This window comes from Mixophyes fleayi, chromosome 11 (assembly GCF_038048845.1).
Source record: "Mixophyes fleayi isolate aMixFle1 chromosome 11, aMixFle1.hap1, whole genome shotgun sequence".
NCBI classification, from domain to species: Eukaryota; Metazoa; Chordata; class Amphibia; order Anura; family Limnodynastidae; genus Mixophyes; species Mixophyes fleayi.
In genome coordinates, this window is record NC_134412.1 from 76946392 (window position 1) to 76971844 (window position 25453).

Consider the following 25453-nt stretch of genomic DNA (forward strand, 5'->3'; position numbering starts at 1 on the left):
AATGGGACAACCTCTTTCACAGTGATGTGTCTCATACAAAAAAAAACTAAAATTAATATACATTTGAAATTATTATAAATTAATCTTATAATTGATATGTTAAATAGCAAGATGTGGGCAGCATGGTGGCTTAGTGATTAGCACTTCTTCCTTACAGCACTGGGGTCATGAGTTTGATGTGATATATGTGTAGTTTGTATGCTCTCCCCGTGTTTGCATCTGTTTCCTCCTGGTGCTCTGGTTTCCCCCCACACTCCAAAAACATACTGGTAGGTTAATTGGTCGCTATCAAAAAATTGGTGTGTTAGGGAATTTAGACTGTAAGCTCCAATGGGGCAGGGACTGATGTGAGTGAGTTCTCTGTACAGCTCTGCGGAATTAGTGGCGCTATATAAATAAATGATGATGATAATGTGTTACTATCATCTGTACTCCTTTTAAAATGCTAACCAGAAAAGCAGATATGATATTAATTTATGATTAGTACAGCAAATAGACAACAAAAGAAGATAAATACTGCCTTTAAAGGCAATCTTGACTACACAAACCGATTCTCACCAATGAAATACAATGTCACCCTCTACCTGCTATCAATTGTCATGATATCGCGACATTTGCTATAAAAGCCCCTGAAATCACTATCTTTCCAGTGAGGCTGAGAGTCCACATAACTCTGCCTGCATGAAATGCAAAAACTTTTACACATATTCAAGTAAGCTTTATGTGTTTATTTAATGAGGAATAGTATGTAATAATGTAAATGAGAAATGTCAGCATAGATATTAATGACTGAAGTACACAATGCAGACAGGCAGCCAGAGGGCACCCCTCTGGGGTCCTTCCATGCCGGCTCCTAGGAAGATGACATCTTGTGACTCCAGGGAATGGAGCAGACACTGGAGGGATCTTATATCACCGTAAAGGAGCAGCTCTGATTGACTTAAATGATGAACTCTAACAAAGTTCGATATTTAATATTCTTCCAGTATATTGGAACAAAGTATTGGTAGGTGTTTCATAGACCTGACTGGTAGATTGTAGTAAGACAACAGTCACAGACAACAAGGGGTGTCCCATAGGGCAGATACATGCAAACTGTGCACCCAGCTGCTGTGGCACTATAAGTCCCAGCAATGCCCAGATCATGCTGAGACTTGTAATTCCCAAACACCTGGACAGCATAGGCTGCTTATATGTGATGTAAGAGTCACATCACAGTGGAATTCAAATTCAAATGTCTGAAAATTATAATTTTGTTTGATTTTTTTTTTTTTTAAAGAAGTTGAATTGGTAGTCTAGCATCTTGTAGGATGTGTTCTATTTGTGTGGTCACCCTGCGCACCTTGAATGGTGTGGTATGAAATATATTCAGTTATACTCCATTAAACGTTGGCAGATACTCATTATTGCTTTTTTAAAATCCTTACCAAAGCAGTTATATTTGAATTAGAGGTATTTAATAATCATAGTAATACAATGTATTTCAATAATAAGTGAAGTTCCGCAAATGTTTGCTTTTCACGATTTTCAATAAAACAAAGATCCCGTATAATCGTTTTAAATGTAAGACTTTTTGAAATGCATTCAGAGTTCGTTATTTCAATTAACATAATATTATTCAACAACTGAGCCCATTTTTAGAGAGGTTATAATGGCAGCTACAAGTCATTAAAAGCTTAGAGTGCAGATTTAATTACAAGATACCATTACATGGAATTTATTTGATAAATACTAGTATATATTAATATTGCCCAGGATATTTATTTTTTTTCAAAATACATTAGGGCTATACAAATAGCAGAATTGGATTAATTGCTATAGGCAGCATTACCTTTTCTGCACAGTTACCTGTTTTTATAAATATTCCCAATGTGTTTGCTGTTCCTGGTTATTTGCTATAGTACCAGCACCTGCTGCTTATATGTCTTTACTGAATGTGTTCCCTCTGGATGACAGGGTAAAATGAATAGACAGAGCCAATCAGTATGCAAATGTATCCCCTGCCCCCTCCTGTGCCATAGCGGAGTGTGATTTATTTTATGATTATACAGTTCCAGTAATATAGCCTACATTAGAGCTGGCAATTTCTAATTTCTTAAAGGGAAATTTGTTAATGTAAATATCCACCTATGGATACACCTCCCCAGGTAACAGTAAGGCTCAGTTACTTTAAATTTGCTGTTGGCCGTTCTCTAGACAACTGGAGAAGTTCAGGCACCAAGATATTAACATTCATAATGTGTCAGATGGGTGCTTTTAAATGCTGCAACTTTATGACTGAAAGCGCCCTGTAAACAAATCATTTACAGTGAATCAGGTAACACTGTTCCCCTGTAGACACCATAGTGATTTATAATGTCAAAAGAACGCATGTGACTCTTTTGACAGTTGAATCACAATGTTGTGACGGGAAAAGCATTCATGATACACTGGCTGAGTTGCATCATCACTTTAGAACGATGATGTTTCATGGACATCAAAAATTTAAAGTATTCTACATAGAATGCCTGACTGACTGCACCCTTGCGCACGCCAGGAGACTAAAATAATGCAGGGAATATCTGTAGCTGGACTTCCTCTTTAAATGTAGGTGGAGGATGCCGGTTAATTTGTTTGTTTTTTCTTTGTGATTAGTTTTAACTTAAAGTTGACCTGTTATTTCTAAGATGGGTGTCCTCTTTTGCTAAGCCTAAGAGGAAAAATTATTTTCTCCTCTGTTTGCCGGTGAAAGGCCTCTGTTAAGTCATCATCATCATTTATTTATATAGCGCCACTAATTCCCCAGCGCTGTACAGAGAACTCATTCACATCAGTCCCTGTCCCATTGGAGCTTACGGTCTAAATTCCCTAACATACACACACAGACTACAGTCAATTTGATAGGAGCCAATTAACCTACCAGTATGTTTTTGGAGTGTGGGGGGAAACCGGAGCACCCGGAGGAAACCCACACAAACACGGGGAGAACATACAAACTGCACACAGATAAAGCCATGATCAGGAATTGAATTCATGACCCCAGTGCTGTGAGGCAGAAGTGCTAACCACTGAGCCGCCGTGCTGCCCAAGTCGGCAGATAAACATGGTAATCAGGCCAGTTTGCATGCTAATTAGCCCGGCTTGCATGCTTATTGGGCAACCCCACCTAGCCGCTCAACGATGGCACTACAGACTAGTAAGGGGGAAGTGACATGGAGCCAGGAGAAGGGATAGAGCTATCTACAGTGTTAAATGGACATCCAAATGTTACTTTTTAGCCATCCTTCTCCAAAAGGAACAGATGACGAAAGGAGAACATTTTTACTTAAGTCTTATGTCATCTGGAAAAAAAAAAAATAGGCTCAGTATTACACACTGTTTTTTCTCTTTATGCATCTGAAGGATATATTTTGGTTTTTTTTAATATTCCAGAAATGATACATTCATGATGGCTCTTTATAAATCTGGCATGTAAAAACAAAAACAAATCTATAATCTTTTTCTCATTATTTTATAAAGGACTAATTAACCTAATGTGCTATTAATTAACCTAATAAATCCATTTTTAGCCTCACACCAGCCAGTTTGTACCCAGATACTCAATGAATCACTGTGTGAATCACTTAATGCGTGTCTGAGTCGTTAAATGAACGAGAGTTGAATAATTTGGATTTGTATCAGTCCTAGAACTTCGACTTCAAGTTATTCCGAGTTCTACGCGTTGCCAGATTCTAAAAGCTGGTCTGGTCTTTAAGGGGTAAAATCATCTGCAGGCACTAACACTGGTGGGCATGAGATGAGTGACCCTTGTACTGACAGTGGCAGATTTATGACAGTCCTTGTAAAACAATAATCAGTAGGCCAGTGACCGCAAACATATTTATCATAGAATAACACATTTGTTTTTGCTTTGACCTGTCTAATTAGTTGTATGGAATTTTGTTTGCATCACTATGTCTATTTCACAAGTGTAAATGTAACGCAGTCCTCCACAAATTAAATAATAATTAAATTATTTCTTATAATTTAAAAGTATTTTTTAGTAAACAAAAAAAGATTAAATTGTACAATTTAAAATTTATAAATATATAAATGGAAGAAATATATATAAAAAAAAAAATATATAAAGGAAAGCACAAACTTCCAAGTATTAAAGGTTAAACTGACCGTATAATTTGAGCCACAGGTCAGAGGTTAGACATTCAGATCAAATACTTAGGGCTAGATTTACTAAGCTGCGGGTTTGAAAAAGTGGGGATGTTGCCTATAGCAACCAATCAGATTCTAGCTTTCATTTATTTAGTACCTTCTACAAAATGAAAGCTAGAATCTGATTGGCTGCTATAGGCAACATCCCCACTTTTTCAAACCCGCAGTTTAGTAAATCTAGCCCTTAGAGACTGAGATTATGCAAGAATGATGTAATTCGAGTTAGTCCAGAGACATAGATGGTTTTTGTGTAGCACATTGTTCTATTTTCACCGCCATTGTTTGTTTTTTGTCTGTTTTTAGTGGTGTAATGAGAGCACCAACAACTCAAGCTATTTTGGGAGTGGAAAACTATTTGCAGGCGAGTATCATTACACCATTCCTTTGTTTTCTCACATTAGTCAGTATATGTAACTATTGATTCCTAAAGGGTTTGCTAGCTTTTAATGACTTATATAAGCTCTTCTTTAATAATGTTTCTAGGTATTTGGCTTCAGTCTGCTTTTTAGCCATGCATTTATATTATCGGGCAGAGAAGCTTATTTTCATTGCCCTGGGATATAGCACAAAGCTAGATATAACTACAACTGATGCCGAGAACACAACAGAACTGTGTCATAGAGTGTGAGCGGAAATAAGTAACTCTTGTTGATATAATCCCATTACATAGCTGAAAAGCACATGATAAAGTATGTCTTCTGATTTGGAAAAAATATTTGCTGTAATACAATATTCTATGTTGCGTAGACATAATGTAAATGAAATTGCATAGTTTTGCCCTATTCTGTTGCCCCTCTTCAGTATGCTGATGGCGTCGCTGTCTATGGCATACGTTTACTAAACGGCAGGTTTGAAAAAGTGGAGATGTTGCCTATAGCAACAAATCATATTCTAGCTATCATTTATTTAGTGCATTCTGCAAAATGAAAGCTAGAATCTGATTGGCTGCTATAGGCAACGTCGCCACTTCTTCAAACCCGCAGTTTAGTAAATCTATTCCTATGAGACATTTTGAAGACAACTTGCTGTAAAAAAGTCCTTTAACACATTATTTATACATCAGTGATGACTTAAGTTATCTCCTGTAGTAATAGTACCTCCCAATTCTCCCGATTTAGGTGGGTCAGTCCCAATTTGAAAAGTTTGGCTTGTATGGACACTTGTCCCCATTCGGGGACAGTTGGTAGATAGGTCCCATTAGTTGATGTCACACAGTTGCTCACAGCATGAAAGGGGTGTTTTTAGGAAAGGGGACTGAGGTAGACAGACGCACCCCCATGGGAAGCGACATGGCCACAAAACCTTTTCATGTGCGCGACTTCATGCGTATACTATCCTGCGTGACTTACAAAAATTTGTAGTACGTTTTTAGATAATGTAAACTGCATACTACTCCAGTTGTACACATATTTTGCGGTCTGCTGGATTACCACTGATATCTTCACCATATTGCTGGATGGCTGAAGATGACATACCCATAGGGTAATCATCAACCCCTATTGTAAAGGAAAAGTGGAGGTGTTGCCCATAGTAGCCAATCAGATTCTAGCTCTCATTTTCTAGAATGTGCTACATAAATAGTAGCTTGAATCTAATTGGTTGCTAGGGGCAACATCTCCGCTTTTCATTTTTAGAAATTTCGTTAAATCTAACCCAGTAGTTAGTTTGAATTCATAATTAGAGCATGTGGGTGAGTGTTATAAGTGAGAATGAAGTAGAGATAAACTGCCCTTTAAGATACAACATGGTGTTTTTTTTATAATAAAATATGGAATTAATTTTCCTCAATTTTAGGGACAATTTGCCTCTACTTTCTGTTTATACAATTCCCCCAATGAACCAAAGGCACGGTGATGTTTAGTTAATGTAGGGATTTGAAGTAACTTCTGTGATCACATTTGCCTCCCCCTAAATGCTGGTTGGAGGTATGATATGGTTGGTGGTCTGGACTGAACCAATAATCAGGCTATAAATTCACTAGGAAATAGTGATCAGTGAACGATGTTTCTTGTGAAATTAATATTAATTCAGCAAACAAAATGGCTGCCTCCACTGTGTGAATCTGACAGGCACAATGTAATCATTGAAATATGGCAAATAAAGCATGGTATTGTATCTCTGCTATTGACCTTTGTTGCAATAATTCAATCCTAGTCCCTTTTAGATAGAAGTTATTATGAATTGGAGTGTCAAAACTATAGCTCATACGCTCTCCATCTGCTAGTCTTGGAACTAGATTTGTTTAGCATGTGTTAGTTTAGGAGCAATTTAGATCCACAATTATCTGCTTATGCTTCCATACCACTTCCATTTTGGCTTTCCATATTGTTGGATTAAATCCAATCAAATTGGATTTTGATTGTTCAAGGTGGGTGGTCACACACTGAGCAAGGGTTTTTGAATTTTCAGGCAATTATGACCAAATTGGCTGCCCAAAAAATGTATGTGTGTTTACTGCATTAGTAACGATTTTATTAAGTAGCTATGGAAATGCTTACAACACAATGTTATTATACATCTACCTCATAATATTTACATTCGACAAACACTGCTGTTTTCCATGATACATAAGCGCAGGCCCGGATAACCTGTGGCACGCTAGGTGTTGTGAAACTCCAAGTCCCAGCATGCTTTGCCAGTCGATGTATAAACCCCAGTAACTACTCTTTTGTGACATCATGCAACTGATTTTGCGCAGTTCCATACGCCTTTACCTGCAGGCATTTGTGGGCTAAGATGTCGTCCTCTGAGGGTGCAAAACTTTGCCTGGGCTGGTGAGGAGTTGGTCAGCTTGTCGGCATTTCTTACTAAGTGTGGATTATATATGAGGATTATTTAAATGATAAAGGAGTGAAGAGGGCAGCACGGTAGCTCAGTGGTTAGCACTTCTGCCTCACAGCGCTGGGGTCATGAGTTCAATTCCCGACCATGGCCTTATCTGTGTGGAGTTTGTATGTTCTCCCTGTGTTTGTGTGGGTTTCCTCCGGGTGCTACGGTTACCTCCCACACTCCAAAAACATACTGGTAGGTTAATTGGCTGCTATCAAAATTGACTCTAGTCTCTCTCTGTGTCTGTGTGTGTGTTAGGGGAATTTAGACTGTAAGCTCCAATGGGGCAGGGAGTGATGTGAGTGAGTTCTCTGTACAGCGCTGCGGAATCAGTGGCGCTATATAAAAAAATGGTGATGATGATTTATGGAGGCATTTCCTGCTGTTTCTCCCCATATAAGGATTCATCCCTGTAATTAATGAGATGCATTTTGCACCTAACATGGTACCTTTCTAGGCGCCATATAAAAAAAGCTTCAAACACACAAACGTGATAAAATATAAAGACAGTCCCGATGTACCTTCACTTTCAGGATTCATTTAATAAATAAATGGCTAAATTGCACAGAATTTTAGGATACAAATTGTAATAATTTTAAGTTGTAATAATTTAAAGTTTGCATTAATAATGAGAGACATTCTAAAGTAGAAGTAGGTAGGAGTTTGATGTGATGTTTTTACTGTCTCCACCGTGGATATTTCAGGTTTAGCCGCAGTTTGATTTTACAGCGGTGTTCCGGAAGGGTTTTGTGCAAATAAAAAGGCAATGTGGGTCCACAGTTCTTGTTATTCATAAATGACACTTAGGGCTAGATTTACTAAACTGCGAGTTTGAAAAAGTGGAAAAGTTGCCTAGAGCAACCAGTCAGATTCTAGCTGTCGTTTTGTAGAATGCACTAAATAAATGACAGCTATAATCTGATTGGTTGCTATATCCCTTAGCAGTTCCCAACCACTCATCTTGGTAATGTGAAAGTGTAGAGAAGTTAGACATTAACATTTTAAGATCTCGCTCTTCAGTGTCATCTGTATCCAGTTTGGCTAATGCCAATGGCTGGATTCCATGTGGCTCTTTTAGTGCAGTTGACAGTTGATCGCTCACACATTCCAAAAATAGTCACTGTTGATAGGGTTGCCAAGTAACATCTTTATTAAGGGACACACGTGACCTACAGGTCAGGTATTGCAAAATCATAATATCTCAACAGGTCCCAATTAGCCAAGCCCAAGACCTATGCAATTCCTTTGTGCCCCTTATTAAAGGTATGAATTGGCCGCCTTTGCGGCCAGGAATGATTGAAGTCCAGACAGATTTACCACGCCATTATTAATGAACGATGGAGCTCTACAAAGATTGCAATTTCAGGCCAATTTGGTCTACATCAGCCAAAGGAATGGCCAACAAGATCGCCCCATGTGTGGCCATTTAAATTTATTCAAGACTGATCCAAGCTGACTGGTTGGTATAGATTACTGCAGATTTTGTTAAATAACAAACCCCCTTTGCATATTTCATGGGCTTTGTCTGAATACTTAGAAAGGAAATGTTACTTAATTTGTTCAAATTGGTTGCAAAATCCACAAATCCTTAGATTTGTGCATGAATTTTGCTTCAGATAACATTATCAGGAACATTATGGCCATAAGTCAGCAGTGCAATGTATCTTAAGAAAAAAAGAATATATGTCTTCTCTCCTTTAAAACAGAGTTTTGTATTTTCATAGCCTGTCGTTTCCTGGCTGGCTCTTTTCAGTAGCAGAAGAAACTGCCAGCAGATAATAGAGCACGTTACAATATTCCACTTCTACAGGAAAAACCTTAGAGGATGCCAGGTTAATGACCGTTTAATTAAAGAATAAAAAAGCATTGCTGTGTCAGGCAGCTCCTCGCCATGGCTCTCCCGCTGGGGCCTGCCGTGTGCATCACCTGCTAGTAATTAACAGGATCCCCCCTCTCCAGACCCATCTCTGCTGGAGAGCCCAGCGTGCCACACCAGACACCAGCTGCAGGATCTATTCAGGTAGAAACAACAGCTCCAGCCTGGCATCGGTTGTTATCTGGTACTGCTCGGAGTGCACTCAAAGGGTTAGTGTCTGATTAATTGGGGATTTTCACCACTTCATTGCCAAACTCTTCACAACAATAATTTGCAATATCGTTTGCGAATCGGATTCCTTGATAAATGTCAGTTTTAGTGAGGTAGACTATTGACTTCTAAATTGGCCCCAAAATAGCGTATTGGGAAACTGCTAGCATACAAGCTAGCTAGGCACGTTGTAAATTGGTAGACCAGTTTGTTGTAAACAGCCAGGGTAAACCAATACGGCCACATGTGTGGGCTCCCGATGACGGCGAAGGTCAGAATAATTAAAATGTGAGTTGATTTCTATTGTTCTGGCTACAAAAATGTAGTTGGACGAGGTTTGTGATCATCAGGCTGTTGTGTATCTGTTGTGCGTCGTCCACTTGTTGAGACACTTCTCATTGGTGGAAACTGAGCACGGTTCTACCCCAAGTCATCTCTTGATGTCAGAATACTCTATGTCTACACCAGAGGTGTCCAAACTCAGTCCTCAAGGGCTACCAGCAGGTCATGTATTCTGGGTTTCAGTCTGTAGAAACAGGTGGGAGAATTACTGACCCAGCCAAATAGATTGACTCACCTGTGTATGATTAAAGAAATCCTGAAACATTAACTGTTGGTAGCCTTTGAGGACTGAATTTGGACACCTCCTACACAAATGCTGTTCTAGTTTATCGTGGGGTTAATGAAATTATCTTCTAGCAATAAAATATTCCCCCAGTGAGTAAATTATCCAGGAATATGGTAGCCCAGGAATGGGGTCTATTATCCAGAATGCTTTGGACTTTGGGTTTTTCGGATGATTGCTTTTTCAAATCATTTGTAGCATCATACCTAAAATATACTAAATAGCATTTAAAAGGACTGTGGTTTTCCTCACACGGACCTGGCATCTCCTCTTTAAAGGTTATGTGCGGACAGACTTTCTTTCTTTTTTAAAAAAGCCCAAACAAACCATAATAGGTGTGTTTTTCTTCTTTTCTCAAGCCGTGTCTAGGAGAATGATACGGTATTCCATGCCAGAACTGTGAGCGTTTTGTGTTTACACTCCCATTTAAGTGACTGAAGGGGCATCAAACTGCTTCAGATATGTTCAAAATAAAAAAAAGTCTGCATGTATCCTAAAAGTTTAGCAGAGCTCCTCACAGTGCGCTCAGCAAGGAAACTCTTTTTGATTATGTCTGAGTCTATGACATTACCACAGAGAAGCAGCAATTACCTATACCCCAATTTTCGTTTCTTGGGGCTAGATTTACTAAGCTGCGGGTTTGAAAAAGTGGGGATGTTGCCTATAGCAACCAATCAGATTCTAGCTGTCATTTAGTAGAAGGTACTAAATAAATGACAGCTAGAATCTGATTGGTTGCTATAGGCAACATCCCCACTTTTTCAAACCCGCAGCTTAGTAAATCTAGCCCTTAGTCTTTATAAATGAGTTTAATACATTCTTTATATATCGTATAACCCCTAGCGCTGTTTAAGGGCTATGGAGTGCTTGCAGTGCGCTCGTTTCTCCTGAGCAGGCCGAAATGCGATTTAAAATCCCAACTTCAGGTAATGGGTAGTTTAAAGGGGGGGGGTGGACTCCACCTTCTTTGTTATATGGGGGGAATGATGTATTAAGGTTATTCAAAAGTTTATGCATCACTCAAATAGACACTGGAATGACTTGCTCACCACAACCTATAAACCCCTACACCAGTGATGGGCAGCCGGATACACATCAGTGGCAGCCTTGGTGGCCCTTTAGCCTTCAAATGGGCCACACATTACCATTCATCTCTGTAACAAGTTAAAACAATACATTTAAATAGCCAGAGACACCTATCTGGAATAACATTTTAAACAAGTGTTACAAGCTATAACAAAGAAACGTGACAGGAAAGCAGGAAGAACTGGGGGCAATATGGAAAGGGTCACATGCGGCTCTGTTTCCTATCTAGTTATCATTTATTTAGTACATTCTACAAAATGACAGCTAGAATCTGATTGGTTGCTATAGGCAACATCTCCACTTTTTCAAACCCGCGGCTTGTTAAATTTACCCCCTGATCTTAGCGACAAGCAATGTATTTCTGGTTCAGCTGCAAGCACGCTATATGCCCATTTGTATAGCTGGTGATTTTGACTCCTGTGCTTGCAGCAACTTCCTTGTTCCTTGATGACCGTATTGAAGCACTATGGGAAGGACCTCCAATTGGATAAATATTCTTGTGTGAAGAAGCCTTTATAGTGTTAGTCCAAAAGGTGGAAGTGCTTACAGACTCTCTCACGTTACTACGTTTGATGATTGTGTCACGTTTACCCAGTGAGCAGAGTTCGTCTCGTCCCTGCTAATGTCAGACCAACATGAATCAACTAGGGTTACCATCGGATGATAATGATGTATGTCCACCAAAATCTGTAGTGAGATGCAAGTGATAAATGCGTATGTCATACTGACTTACAGTATGCTCCCATCATGATTTGCTAAGTGATAAGAAAATTGGGGGATTTATTGAAATTTGCTGTTCCGGTTAGAACGTAGCAAAAATATCATTTTCTGGTTCAATTCATTTTTAGGGCAACTGAAATCCAAACGTGAACTTTATAGGTGCATAATGAAGTGTCCTAGGGAAAGTTCTGGAGCGCGGATATTTTCTGTGACTCACTATATGGAGAGTGGGATGTTTGAGTTTGGCAGGTGAAGAGTCCTTCACTTGTCTCAGTTTGTGTTAAATACACAGCGGAGGAGTTCTTTGTCTCATTCTGCATCTGGGAGCGTGTTTTACTGCACAATAGGCGGTACATGTAATTTCTGGGTGTATTATGATTATAGCCTAATCAGGGTAATAATGAAAATAATATATTCATGTGATCATCATCAATTCTAACATATATACAGCGTATTTACAGTATTCTTGTGTAGTATATATTTAAAATAATGCCACTTTTCATTTTTAAAATATTGTATAACATTGAAAGCATTTGAGTTGCAGCTACAGTTTATTTATTTTATAAGTGCATAAATTATCTTATTCATTTTGGACCTATATATATTTTTGTCATAGTTGAGTATGTAATCCATCCTAATCTCTAAAGTAAAAATGTCTTTGAGACCTCTACTGAATACAACGTGGAATTAGCATTTCCCACTAAATCACTCGTACCCATTGTCAGAAATAATTACAATCCAAAGTGCCAAACCAGCAGGTTTTTCTTGCATAGTTTTTTTTTTTCCCTTTTTAAATATATATATTTTTTTAAAATTGATTCAGTTGTGATCCAGTATATTTTAAGCTGTGATTTATAGGCATTGAAATACATTTAAGTCCAGCTATGAACCTGAGGGGGTTCTGACATGTGTTGGTTTTAAAGACCAATTTGGTTTGAATTCTATTTGAGAATTCCTTTATCCTTCTAGTCTTCCTGTTATTGCGATTTGGGATTTTCTAGATTTCAATAGAGATGGACACTGTTCAGAGTCTGATCCAAGGCTGTAGCTAGGGCTGTGCGATAGGGGCGACCGCCCAGGGCGCAACACGAAAGGGGGCTCAGTGTAGGAATATTTTAGGTTTACTTGGTTAAAATTGAGGGCTAGGGGGGCGGCATTTGTCTTTTACGCCCCAGGCGCTAGAATTCTGAGTTACGGCTCTGGTCTGATCATAGATGAGACAAGGCCACAGGGACTGGCATCAGCCCGCCATGTAATCGTCAGGAAACTGTCAGTCATCTACCAGCAGTGTGCCATACGGGTTACAAAAGTGGCATATGTGCATGAGCAACTTGTCATACCTTGTCACTGATGGGGTATTTCAGCCGACAGCCTAACCAAGTTCTGCTCCTGCTATTGAAAAACATAAAAGTGTGTTACAGTCAAGAAGGTGGACTAAAGACATTGGAACAGAAGGAAAATATAACCTAATCTGATGGAACACAACCCCTGCGATGGGAAAACTGGAATGGATCCGTCTTGCCAATAATGCAGGGTGTTGGTGATTGATATCCATAGAACAATGTTTGAATGACGCACTGTGATGCTGATCATGTGGTTCCCTTCATCGAAGCAGTGTACTCATATGCAAATGGAATTTTTTGTTTTATTTTTAACTTGAAAAGTTTTTTATTAATTTTATGAAATAAAACAAAGCATACAAAGCAATGCATACTGGATACAAGCAGAAGTAGGGTAAAGTTGTACAATCACATTGCTGGCATAAAAATAAAACATCAGACAGAAAAAGAAAACATAAATCGGAAACGGATGGGCTAAGAGAGGAGAGGGTAGCCAGGGTGGGAAAGAAAGCGGGATTTGGAAGGAGACATATTTAGATGCAAGCAACAGTGCAGTAAGATACAGTTGGGAACGACAATACAATAATAAACTTAGGGGCTGGTTTAGACTCAAAGGATCCTGAGGAGGAAGTGCTCCATATAATATTCGTACCACGGGAACCACTTAATCAGCAGGGAGGACACAGCAGTGTAATATTTAAAGCCAGTGGTTTCCATTGCCTAACTTCGTTGAGTCTTGGTAATGATTTTAGAAATACATGGGAGTAACGGAGACTTTCAATGCTGGGCTATGACTGCCCTAGTGGCGATGAGTACATGCCCGGTGACATAGTGACTGTGGCACTGAAGATGGGGCGGGTACAGGTGTAAAAGTGCCATAGCGGGACATGAGCGGACACTGGTTTTGGTGACCTGAAATATCAAATGAAAGGCTGTGTCCCACAGTGGACTGAGTCTTGGGCACGGCCAGAAAACATGTTTGAGCGTTCCAATTTGCCCACACTCTCTCCAACAATATTTGGATACCGAGGGCTAGATTCTATGGATCTTATCCAGGGTAAAATACAGCCGGTGTACAATGTTAAGTATCCTCTCGGAATGGTTGATACACTTGGACATTTTATAAATGTTTTGAAAGATCTCCTCCCAATCCACTGCAGAGATAGTGATCTCCAAGTCCGATTCCCAAGTAGCCTGAAAGTCTCAACAGGGAACTGAAGGGTTTGGTACCATGTTGAAATGCCGCCCACGTGGGAAGGGGAGGAGAACGACAATCATACACTGGGGGGGGGAGGGGCAGGCTTAAATGACTGGGGTGTGATGGGTAAGATTGCACCCAATGCCTGATCTGGAGATACTTATAAAAAATCTCGAAAGAAAAATCTCGCCTGTAGCTGGGAGAAGGGAAGGAGTGAGCCACTTCCCAGAAGATCCTGCACCCAACCAGCTCTCCGAGTCCATGCCAAGAGTCAAGGCGGAGGTCTGGGATTAGTTGGGACACGGCCATGGTAGATAAGTTAGAGGAGGGGAGATGAGAATCTGATGACAAAAGCATCATCTTATCCCAAACAAGAAGAGAATCTTTAACGCTATGTAAAGTGGTTACAGAAACTGGTCTACTGGGCTTCCAGCCACAGAAAATCTGTCAACGGGAAAGGAGAGGAATTGTGATATTCGGCAGAAACCCAGCGTTTGAGTGGGAAGGGGCTGCCAATCTCTAAGCTGGATGTCTAGTGCAGTATGTTGATAAGCTTCCAACTTTGGCGTGGGCAAACCACCTTGCAATTTAGAACCAAACATGCTCTCTCTGGAAGCCTAAGATGTTTATTACACCAGATAAACGAAATGCAATGGTATAGAATTTATTAAGGAGTACTTGGTGACAAGGTAGGGGATAGAGCGGAATAAATACAGGATCCTCGGAAGCAACATCTTTTTCAAGGGAGCCACCCTCCCCGGCCAAGTGACCTTGTAATTTGCCCAAGGTTTAGTAAGCGCATCAAACTGTTTCAGCAATGGTTGGTCGTTGCACTCATTGACTGATAGAGGGTCCAGGGGGATTACGTATGCAAAGGTGTGTCATAGATGTAGGGCACCATTGGAATTTATATAATGACTTAAGGGACCAAAGAGTATTTTGTGTGCGTACCACCCCAATGCCTCTGACTTGGAGGTATTAAGTTTATAATAAGAGGCCTCCGAAAAGTCCTGCAAGATTCGAGACCATGCAGGAAATGAGTTCTCAGGGTCGCAAACAAGCTTTTTTAAGCAAAATAATGTTCTAAGACACAAGGTTTGGAATGACTGTGAATCCTGCCTAATGCAGTTTCCTCTGAGGACAACAGGTCACAATCCAATCAAGCATCTGGCATGACACGGACTAAGCGGAGAAGACGCCCAAGACCAACTGAATTGTAACCAATATTAGACAATTGGAGCTGATTTGTCTGCATCCCTGTGTCACACTTATGCTATCATGTCCTGGTGAATTCCAGCTGTTTAAAATAGGTGTGTTTATTTTTGGGGGGTTTAACTATATTTTAACTTTCATCATTGTCCTCTGTTATCTATTTAGAGCTTGGTGACTCCCTCTAATGTACTGCAGTGGACCTACAGACAGGAAGTCTGGTGTGCACAAAAAATAAAATTCCTGAAAGGAAATTGATGTTTAGGTTTGGTAGACGTTTATGTGCCTCTATTGGATATTGGAAATATCTGAGATATGTAGACTGAAGCAACTGAAGAAACAATCCATTATATTGAGTGAGCTATATATTGCATTTCTATGGCATGGCTATTACTTTGTGGGATTGGATAGCTGTTAAGACACATGAGTCAGTTACAGTAGCAGGATGAAGGTGGTGAAAGGATGTTGAGTCTATGTTCAGATACTATAAACTATCCTGTCTTGTTTAATGTCTTTAGTTGCTATCACCGAGGAGGATTTCTGAGCAGTACAATCCCAGAAATGAAGGAATGGGATTGTTAAACTTGGCAGTGCTGGAGAACCACACAGAGAGTTATAGACTGAAACGTTCCGAGTGGAACACTGCTGTGTTCTAGAGCACAAATTGAGAAGCTTCTGGATCCAAACTATTTCCAGTATGACCAGAAAATCGGAACAAAGTAAAACTGCAAACTGCACTCTAACCTTGCGTTCTTATAAGGCACCTGAGGTGCGTATGACAATTTAGAGGTTTCTGTACCCTTCACTCATATAAACCAACAAGAAGAAATGAAAGCACAACTAGATATCTCAAAGGCAAATTTCTTTACCCAATCACTCAGACAGTAAAAAATAAACGTTTGGCTTTTATTGATGGAATTAATCACTCATCGCCTCAAACGGTAAGAACTGGCGAAAGGATCGTCGTAGTTTGGAGCCGCCATTCGGGTCTGGACATGGATCATGATCATTGAGCAATAAATTCTGAATCGTATCAACAAAATTTACAGCAAAACATCAGGGTTTTTTCTCTTGATCGGAAGTTTACCAGAAAGTGGGTAGCAAATCTGAAACCCACAAGCATGACCTGAAGTGAGCAGTCCATGCATGATACTGGAAACGTGTGAATGCAAACAGGAAGGCATTACCAGATACTAAATATATACACACTCCTAATAGTGTGTGAGTATATTTGTGCCATCTGTTTGTCACGAAGGAGGTATCAGCACCTGCAAGTATTGGCACAACTACCCAAGGAGGCGCGGAGTCTAACACGTCGCCGGTATTCACCAGGGACCCCCGCAAGGAGGTTTGGACTTTGCGGCGAACGACGTGCAGGTCGCGGCCCTCCCAGGTAGCTACTTGCTAGATGGCGGAGGTATACGTGGTCGTACAGGCAGAGTCAGGAACCAAGCGGGCAGATAAGGTACCGAATCAGGAGGCAAAGAAAAGTCAACAGGCCGAGGCCAAACCGGAGAATACAATGCAGGACAGAAGGGTGATCCAAGAGTGAGGTCAGAGAGAGTCGGGTCGGTAACAGGAATCAGACAGACTATATGAATATATATATCAGGAACGCTGGAGGCTAGATAACTAGTTGCTCTGGCACCCTAGTGGTGTCAGAGCAGGATATTTAAAGGAAGTGACCATCCCTCATTGGTGGGCAGTGGTTCGGCGGTCAGACGCGCTGACCGCCGACAGGAAGCCCAACAGCGCGTCCCGTTGCTATGGCGACGGGCGCGCAGCCGGAAGCAGACGTCCGTCCCTGCATAGCGAGGAGGCGCAGGGACGGCGTCTGATACTGTTAAACATTTCAGTTTCTTGTGTCTTAATTTTTCTGTACCCTCCTGCAATTCTTACTAAACACAATTTTATATTTCTGCCTTTCTTCTCTGCATCTCTGGAATGTATTTATATCATCAGGCAGAGTTGTTTTTTCTTGCCTCGGGTTATGACATGGCTCTGCTGTGATCGCTGCATCGGATACAATTTTGTCCAGAGACCAGCATTGTACCTGATATATTAGCTTGGCTGAAAGGCATAGAAGGACGCCATAAATGTAAAAGTTTCCGGAAGATGTGCACGTAAATAAATGAAACCCCAGTGAACTTCAGATTACATTTCACGACATAGTAATAGTAGAACATACACAACTCCTAAATGGTTCACAAACAGTAACTTGGAAGACAGACATGTAGAATGGGCCAATACAAATCCCATGGGTTTTTGACCAGGTCATGAAGACCGTTAGTTCATCCCACTTTTTCACCGGTTTATGTAACTGCTGTTTTATATTGTATCTGAGCTTAAAGTTCTGCAAAATCCTTTTTTGTGGGTGTACTCATTGAAGTGCAAATTACAGTAAAGCGACGTGGGAGGATGTGTCAGTCATCTGTCATCCCCCCACTGGGCTGTGTGACTCACCATTAAACCCCCACATTTCACCTGAATAAAACACCTTTTCCGTTATGCGGTTCTAGCAAAATAAAATACTTTTTTAAAACTGAAACATTTAGAAAATAATGGATTTGGAACTTTGCAACTAGTTTTTTTTTCAGGGCAACTGAGCTTATATGTTTATATGGTCGTTCAAATATGGAACAAATCAACTCGCGAACATACACAGTATAATACTGTTACAACTAACGGTCTTTTCATCAACCTGTAGAGAGATCTTCACCTCTAGCAGCCGCCTTTCCCTTAGAGCTCGTTATGCTCACAGGTACTCGGATACCCCCAGGACTTAGACTTGCGGTAGTACAGGTGTATGAACGTACCGTAGCGTAGGGTAATGAGGTGTAGAGTCTAGCGTGGTCAAAAGACAGGCCAAGGTCTGGGTCCGGAGCAGGTATCGCGGTCAAGGTCAGGCAAGAGGTCAGGACTGGCAGCAGACAGGGATAATCCTGGAACGAAGCAAGGGTCAGGGCAACAGGCAAGAATCAAATCCAAAAGAACAAAGCCAAAGTTCATACACAGGAAGTCCAATAGAAATACAGGTTCAAGCACTGCAGCAGGCTAAGACGCAGAAAACTGGAACTATAACCGGCAGGGAGACTAAGCCCTCCCTGCCTTATATACGGACACTGACCAATGGCAAAACAGAGAGGACAGCATGATAATCAGCCGCAGGAGCTGATTAATTAATTCAAGTACTTGCGCACGTGCCCGGCTGCCCCTAATGCCAGGACGCGTCGCTATCACTCACAGCGTCCCGACCGTTGTCTAGGCAACGGCCGGAGCAAAACAGGAAGTGACTTCCCGGTCGTCATGGAGGCGGCCGAGACACTTCCTGCGGGCACGGAGAGTCGCGGCCGCCGCGACTCGTGACAAATACAATGTTGGACAAATCCAGGTAGCCAACGCATTTTGTAAGTTATTTCTGTTATCAGTGGATGGACTTCTTCCCTGGCTGCTTCAAAGATCCTGCTGGCTCCTTAATTTTATTGGCTGGCTGATAAATTTCAAATGACTTTGTCCCCTTTACTAATAGATGTTTCTTTTACATACAATAATACTGAACCATTTTATGTACTGGAATAAATGAAGTATTTATTTCCGGCATTCTGTGTTCCAATCCTTTGCTGACATTCCACATCTTTAAAATCTTTGATCAGCGGAGCTTCTCTCTTACTCTTGGACAGTGCAGAAGTTTCACTGAGAGTTAGCAGAAATTATCTGTAGAGACTGCTAGCTATTGACGCTACTGAGCAAAGAGGCGCAGTGTGTAACACGTCCCCGGTGTTCATCAGGGACCACCGCAAGGAGGTTTGGTCTTAGCTGCGCAGCACGAGCTGGTCGCGGCCCTCAGAGACAGTCGCCAGTGAGGTAGCTGGAGACACGAACAGAGCATTGTGAACAAGCTGAGTCAGTACCGGGAGATACAAGCGAAGCCAGAAACGTGAAGCAGTAGAATGGTCTAGGTAACTGAGATCAAGCCAGGTATCCAAACGGTACATGAATCGATGAACAGAACAATAGTCAGGGTAGCCGATGTACAGCGGAATCCAGTGGAACCAGAATCGCTAAACAAAAGAATGGTCAGGAACAAAATGAGTTGGTAACAAGGAATCCAAAAGAGGGCACAAGAGTTACAACCAGGGACCAGGAAGTGATCCAGTAGTATGGCACTGGATCAGTATTAGCCTTATATAGGCTATTAATTAATTTCCATCACACTGGCAGAATTTTGTGTCCCGTTGTCCGTTTCCTATACACAGACCAGCTGGGAACTGGAAGTTGCATCCTACTGCTAGGCAACTGTCCCGGCACTGCAGGTATCCGTCTCGGCTGTGACAGGAGAGTGCGGGGACAAAGATTCTTCTTTAGTGTTTTGTTTACTTTTTGTAGGCTTTTTATTTTTAGGCATTTTATGTACAAAGATATATTTGACAAATGTATCCCCTATCCTATCTGCATCATCATCATCACCATTTATTTATATAGCGCCAGCAAATTCCGTAGCGCTTTGCATCCGTATAGCTGTATACAGTCTCTTATGGTTATGTATGGCAACAGGGTCACGCTAGTGAAATAAGTTGATATAAACCAGTTCTTTTGTAATGTAGTTCAGACCTTACTTAAAGTAGACTTCCAAATCTACAATCAAGGGCCTCAGTTGTATAGATTTTTTTTTTTTTTTCTTTGTTTTCGGGAACCATCCTTAAGATATAATGGAAAATGCTAACTTAGGTTTTGTCACTGGCATCAAACACCATTCTCAGACAGAACCCAACAACGTGCATTGTACTTTCATGTGTAATTTGGTACTTGGCCAGCAGCTGCTGAGTTGGTGGCTCTTATTAAAACCATGTGCGGAGACGTATCCATTTTTGTGAGTCTACAGCAAATTCTTTAACCCATCTGTGCTTTCATCCTTGTTCTGCCGCATCCTTTCTCTTTCTAAAGTCCAAGGTCATGGGAAGGGCAGGCTTATGACAGGATGTAAAAAAAAACAAAAAAAACAAACAGATTGTTCAATTAATCTATGATTGATTGACAAAAGGTGCAAATAAGGGGAGGGACAATTCACTACAAGTGCATACAAATTGATTCCTCTGCATTCATCTACCATCCAGCCAAAAAGTCCTTACCTGCCTCTAAAATGGTCATAAAAATAGAAGTTATAGTTGCACACATTTGCTAGTATCTCTGTAAGCCACTCACTACTTACTCTGCTAATGGTCTTAGCTGAAATCGGTGAGAGTACCATCATTAGGCCAAATGTACAAGTGTTAATGTTCTATAGTCCCAGTTGTGGGTCCCTCAATTAATCATACTATTAGCAGAATGAACTTGTAAGAGGGGATGTCTCACACATATGTTTGGCAAGTCTATGCAACTACGACTGCTTTTATTTCTATATTACAGGCAAGTTTTAAATTAGGTGTTTTTGCTGGATGACAGACGCACAGAGAGGGGTCTTGTTGTATATAAAAGGGTTATAGACTTTCTACTCAACTGAAGAAATTCAGGTCTCGGCTGTAAGGATTCAGCATTGTTTGATCTCAATCTATTGATACATACATATGGCCAAAGTTCTGCCTGGTGGTCCAGGGAAGAGTATCAAAAGCACTTATTTCAATTGCTAGTACTCATTTAAAGTTGAAATTAAAGTTTCACTCTCTTTCTGTCCTGTCCATGGTTGAAGGAGTCCAAAGATGTTGTGGCTGTTTTTCCAATTAAATTAAAATTATTATTCTGTGTTGCAGTAGGCCTTTTACTTTAGGTTTTCATTCAACCCTCCAGGCATTATTTTAGTTCTCACTTGACCACAGGTGTCATTACCTTGACCAGTAATTGACTCACATCTTGTCAGACAGCGGAACCATTAAAGAATGACCCATTAAGGACCTCTATAGTCTACACAGGAAACAGATTACATTTGACTAAGTTGGCAGCAACACTCCTTTTAAGCTGGCCAACCAGGGAATAGAAGAGTTAATGCATGATTTATTAGTTTGTCTAATTAACACGTTTTCAGGTAGGAAAGGAATTTCATGGGAAAGGTGTATGATAATATACATTAACAGCACAACAATACAAATGAATATAAAAATTACACATTTTCAGTACAAACTGATGCATTCACAACCTAAAAGAAAGGAATTTACAACATTGATGGCTTCAGTACCAATGATCATTGGATTGGTTTGTGATCCTTGGATTTTAAAAAAATATAGTCCATTCAATCAAATGTGCAATAAACCCTAGTTGGATACAAGTCCTTCTATACCCAGCAACTATTAGATTCTGACTAGAGTCTACAAGTTCTTCCATACCCAGTGACTATTAGATCCTGACTAGAAGCTACAAGTTCTTCCATACCCAGTGACTATTAGATCCTGACTAGAAGCTACAAGTTCCCCCATACACAGTGGCTATTAGATCATTATTAGAGGCTACAAGTTCCTCCATACCCAGTGACTATTAGATCCTGACTAGAAGCTACAAGTTCCTCCATACCCAGTGACTATTAGATCCTGACTAGAAGCTACAAGTTCCTCCATACACAGTGACTATTAGATCATTATTAGAGGCTACAAGTTCCTCCATACCCAGTGACTATTAGATCCTGACTAGAAGCTACAAGTTCTTCCATACACAGCGACTATTAGATCCTGACTAGAAGCTACAAGTTCCTCCATACACAGTGACTATTAGATTTTGACTAGAAGCTACAAGTTCTTCCATACACAGCGACTATTAGATCCTGACTAGAAGCTACAAGTTCTTCCATACACAGCGACTATTAGATCCTGACTAGAAGCTACAAGTTCCCCCATACACAGTGGCTATTAGATCATTATTATAGGCTACAAGTTCTTCCATACACAGTGACTATTAGATTTTGACTAGAAGCTACAAGTTCTTCCATACACAGCGACTATTAGATCCTGACTAGAAGCTACAAGTTCCTCTATACCCAGCGACTATTAGATCCTGACTAGAAGCTACAAGTTCTTCCATACACAGCGACTATTAGATCCTGACTAGAAGCTACAAGTTCTTCCATACACAGCGACTATTAGATCCTGACTAGAAGCTACAAGTTCTTCCATACACAGCGACTATTAGATCCTGACTAGAGGCTACAAGTTCCGCCATACACAGTGACTATTAGATCATTATTAGAGGCTACAAGTTCCTCTATACCCAGCGACTATTAGATCCTGACTAGAGGCTACAAGTTCTGCCATACACAGTGACTATTAGATCATTATTAGAGGCTACAAGTTCCTCCATACCCAGTGACTATTAGATCCTGATTAGAAGCTACAAGTTCTTCCATACACAGCGACTATTAGATCCTGACTAGAAGCTACAAGTTCTTCCATACACAGCGACTATTAGATCCTGACTAGAAGCTACAAGTTCTTCCATACACAGCGACTATTAGATCCTGACTAGAGGCTACAAGTTCCGCCATACACAGTGACTATTAGATCATTATTAGAGGCTACAAGTTCCTCCATACCCAGCGACTATTAGATCCTGAATAGAGGCTACAAGTTCCGCCATACACAGTGACTATTAGATCATTATTAGAGGCTACAAGTTCCTCCATACCCAGTGACTATTAGATCCTGATTAGAAGCTACAAGTTCTTCCATACACAGTGACTATTAGATTCTGACTAAAAGCTACAAGTTCCTCCATACACAGTGACTATTAGATCATTATTAAAGGCTACAAGTTCTTTCATACGCAGTGAGCACTAGATACCTGACTAGCTGATACAATGTGATTCACAGCAAGTCCTTCCATATGCAGCAAGTTCTTTACTGCTATGAGGCTACAAGTTCTTACATAGACTTTGAGCAATAAATTCCTTACTGGATGCTACAACTTTTTTTTTCTACACGGTGTTCATTATACCCTTCACTAGAGGTTACATGATTTCCATGTACAGAGAGCATTAGACTCCTTATTAGACAATAAAATATCTTCTATACGCAGCAAACATTAGACTCTTGATAAGAGACTACAAGTTATTTCATATGCATGATAATATGAAAATATTTAAGGCTAGCTTTCCTGATGGCAGGGTTGCACCGAAGATATTATTGAGAGGGGGACGGCAGGGTCATTGGATATAACTAATTTAGCTGATTTAGAAATTAAATGGGTCATTTTGTACTTAAAGTAAGGGAAAGAGAAGACAGGACAATTGTTTGGGCTTTACAAGCAGATTTATGTGTAGAAAAAGCATTCAGGTAATTTAGTGAGGGAGAGTGTCTCTTCACTTCAGTATAAAAAAAGATATAGAAGAAAATTTTGCATTAAGAAGAATGAAGTAAAGCAATCATATTGTCACGCGACGGACTATCAGATATACTTACTGAAGGCCGGCGTGCTCTACTGTCTGTTAGACCGCTCAGTGTTCTGCCGCTCCCTGGCCTCGCTGCTAATTCATTCACACATTGGCTCGTTCTGTTCCATAATAGGCGGCTCCGGTGTGTTCCTGGTTATTCCATCCACGCCAGTGTGCTCCTGGTTATTCCATCCACGCCAGTGTGTTCCTGGTTACTCCATCCACGCCAGTGAGTTCCTGGTTACTCCACCCACGCAAGTGAGTTCCTGGTTACTCCACCCACGCCAGTGAGTTCCTGGTTACTCCACCCACGCCAGTGAGTTCCTGGTTACTCCACCCACGCCAGTGAGTTCCTGGTTACTCCACCCACGCCAGTGAGTTCCTGGTTACTCCACCCACGCCAGTGAGTTCCTGGTTACTCCACCCACGCCAGTGAGTTCCTGGTTACTCCATCCACGCCAGTGAGTTCCTGGTTACTCCATCCACACCAGTGAGTTCCTGGTTACTCCACCCACGCCAGTGAGTTCCTGGTTACTCCACCCACGCCTGTGAGTTCCTGGTTATTCCATCCACGCCAGTGTGCTCCTGGTTATTCCATCCACGCCAGTGTGCTCCTGGTTATTCCATCCACGCCAGTGAGTTCCTGGTTACTCCACCCACGCCAGTGAGTTCCTGGTTACTCCATCCACGCCAGTGTGCTCCTGGTTACTTCACCCACACCAGTGAGTTCCTGGTTACTCCATCCACGCCAGTGAGTTCCTGGTTACTCCACCCACGCCAGTGAGTTCCTGGTTACTCCACCCACGCCAGTGAGTTCCTGGTTACTCCACCCACGCCAGTGAGTTCCTGGTTACTCCACCCACGCCAGTGAGTTCCTGGTTACTCCATCCACGCCAGTGTGCTCCTGGTTATTCCATCCACGCCAGTGAGTTCCTGGTTACTCCATCCTCACCAGTGAGTTCCTGGTTACTCCACCCACGCCAGTGAGTTCCTGGTTACTCCACCCACGCCAGTGAGTTCCTGGTTACTCCATCCACGCCAGTGTGCTCCTGGTTATTCCACCCACGCCAGTGAGTTCCTGGTTACTCCATCCACACCAGTGAGTTCCTGGTTACTCCACCCACGCCAGTGAGTTCCTGGTTACTCCACCCACGCCAGTGAGTTCCTAGTTACTCCACCCACGCCAGTGAGTTCCTGGTTACTCCACCCACGCCAGTGAGTTCCTGGTTATTCCATCCACGCCAGTGAGTTCCTGGTTACTCCACCCACGCCAGTGAGTTCCTGGTTACTCCATCCACGCCAGTGAGTTTCTGGTTATTCTCTATCCAGTGTATACCTCTTTATTCACTCTTGACTCCATCTACCTGCCGCTCGCGTCTAAAACCTGTACAGACAACCGCAACCTGTGTTGGGATAGCAGCCAAGCCCATGCAGGGTTCCTGGTTAAAACCTACCCCTTGTTAGACACCGTGCCTCCATTGCAGATAGAGTTAAATCGAACTCACTGATTCTATAAGTTCCTGTATGATCCCAGAAAGATATAGTCCAGGTGCTATGGTGAAGTTCGACAAACACCGTTCACTACAGACACTGAAAAATGTGCCGTTGGGTGAGCAGGCCTGCTTTTCTGAGCCACCTGTGCTCCATCTTCCCCAATTAGAATAATTTTTTTTCATTACTGTAAAATGAAATTAATATAAATACTTAACATTTTTTAAAGCATAAATCCACTGAAAATTAAATAAAAGTAAAATAGTTGAGTGGAGTGCATCAAGAGAAGATAAAATACAAAGTCATACTTTCCTTCAGTGTTACCCCCATT

The 25453-nt window shown here is 41.2% G+C and overlaps 1 protein-coding gene across 2 annotated transcripts in view; it reads left to right on the plus strand.

Moving 5' to 3' along the window:
* Positions 1-846: 846 nt before the first annotated feature.
* The window catches only part of PUSL1 (pseudouridine synthase like 1), a 65188-nt gene continuing 40581 nt past the window's right edge, over positions 847-25453 (plus strand). For both annotated transcript variants that reach the window (XM_075189743.1, XM_075189745.1), the window contains exons 1-2: positions 847-1006; positions 4492-4549. In XM_075189743.1, the coding sequence (XP_075045844.1) occupies positions 945-1006; positions 4492-4549 (120 nt within the window). In that variant the 5' untranslated portion in view covers positions 847-944. The remainder of the gene's footprint in view (positions 1007-4491; positions 4550-25453) is intronic.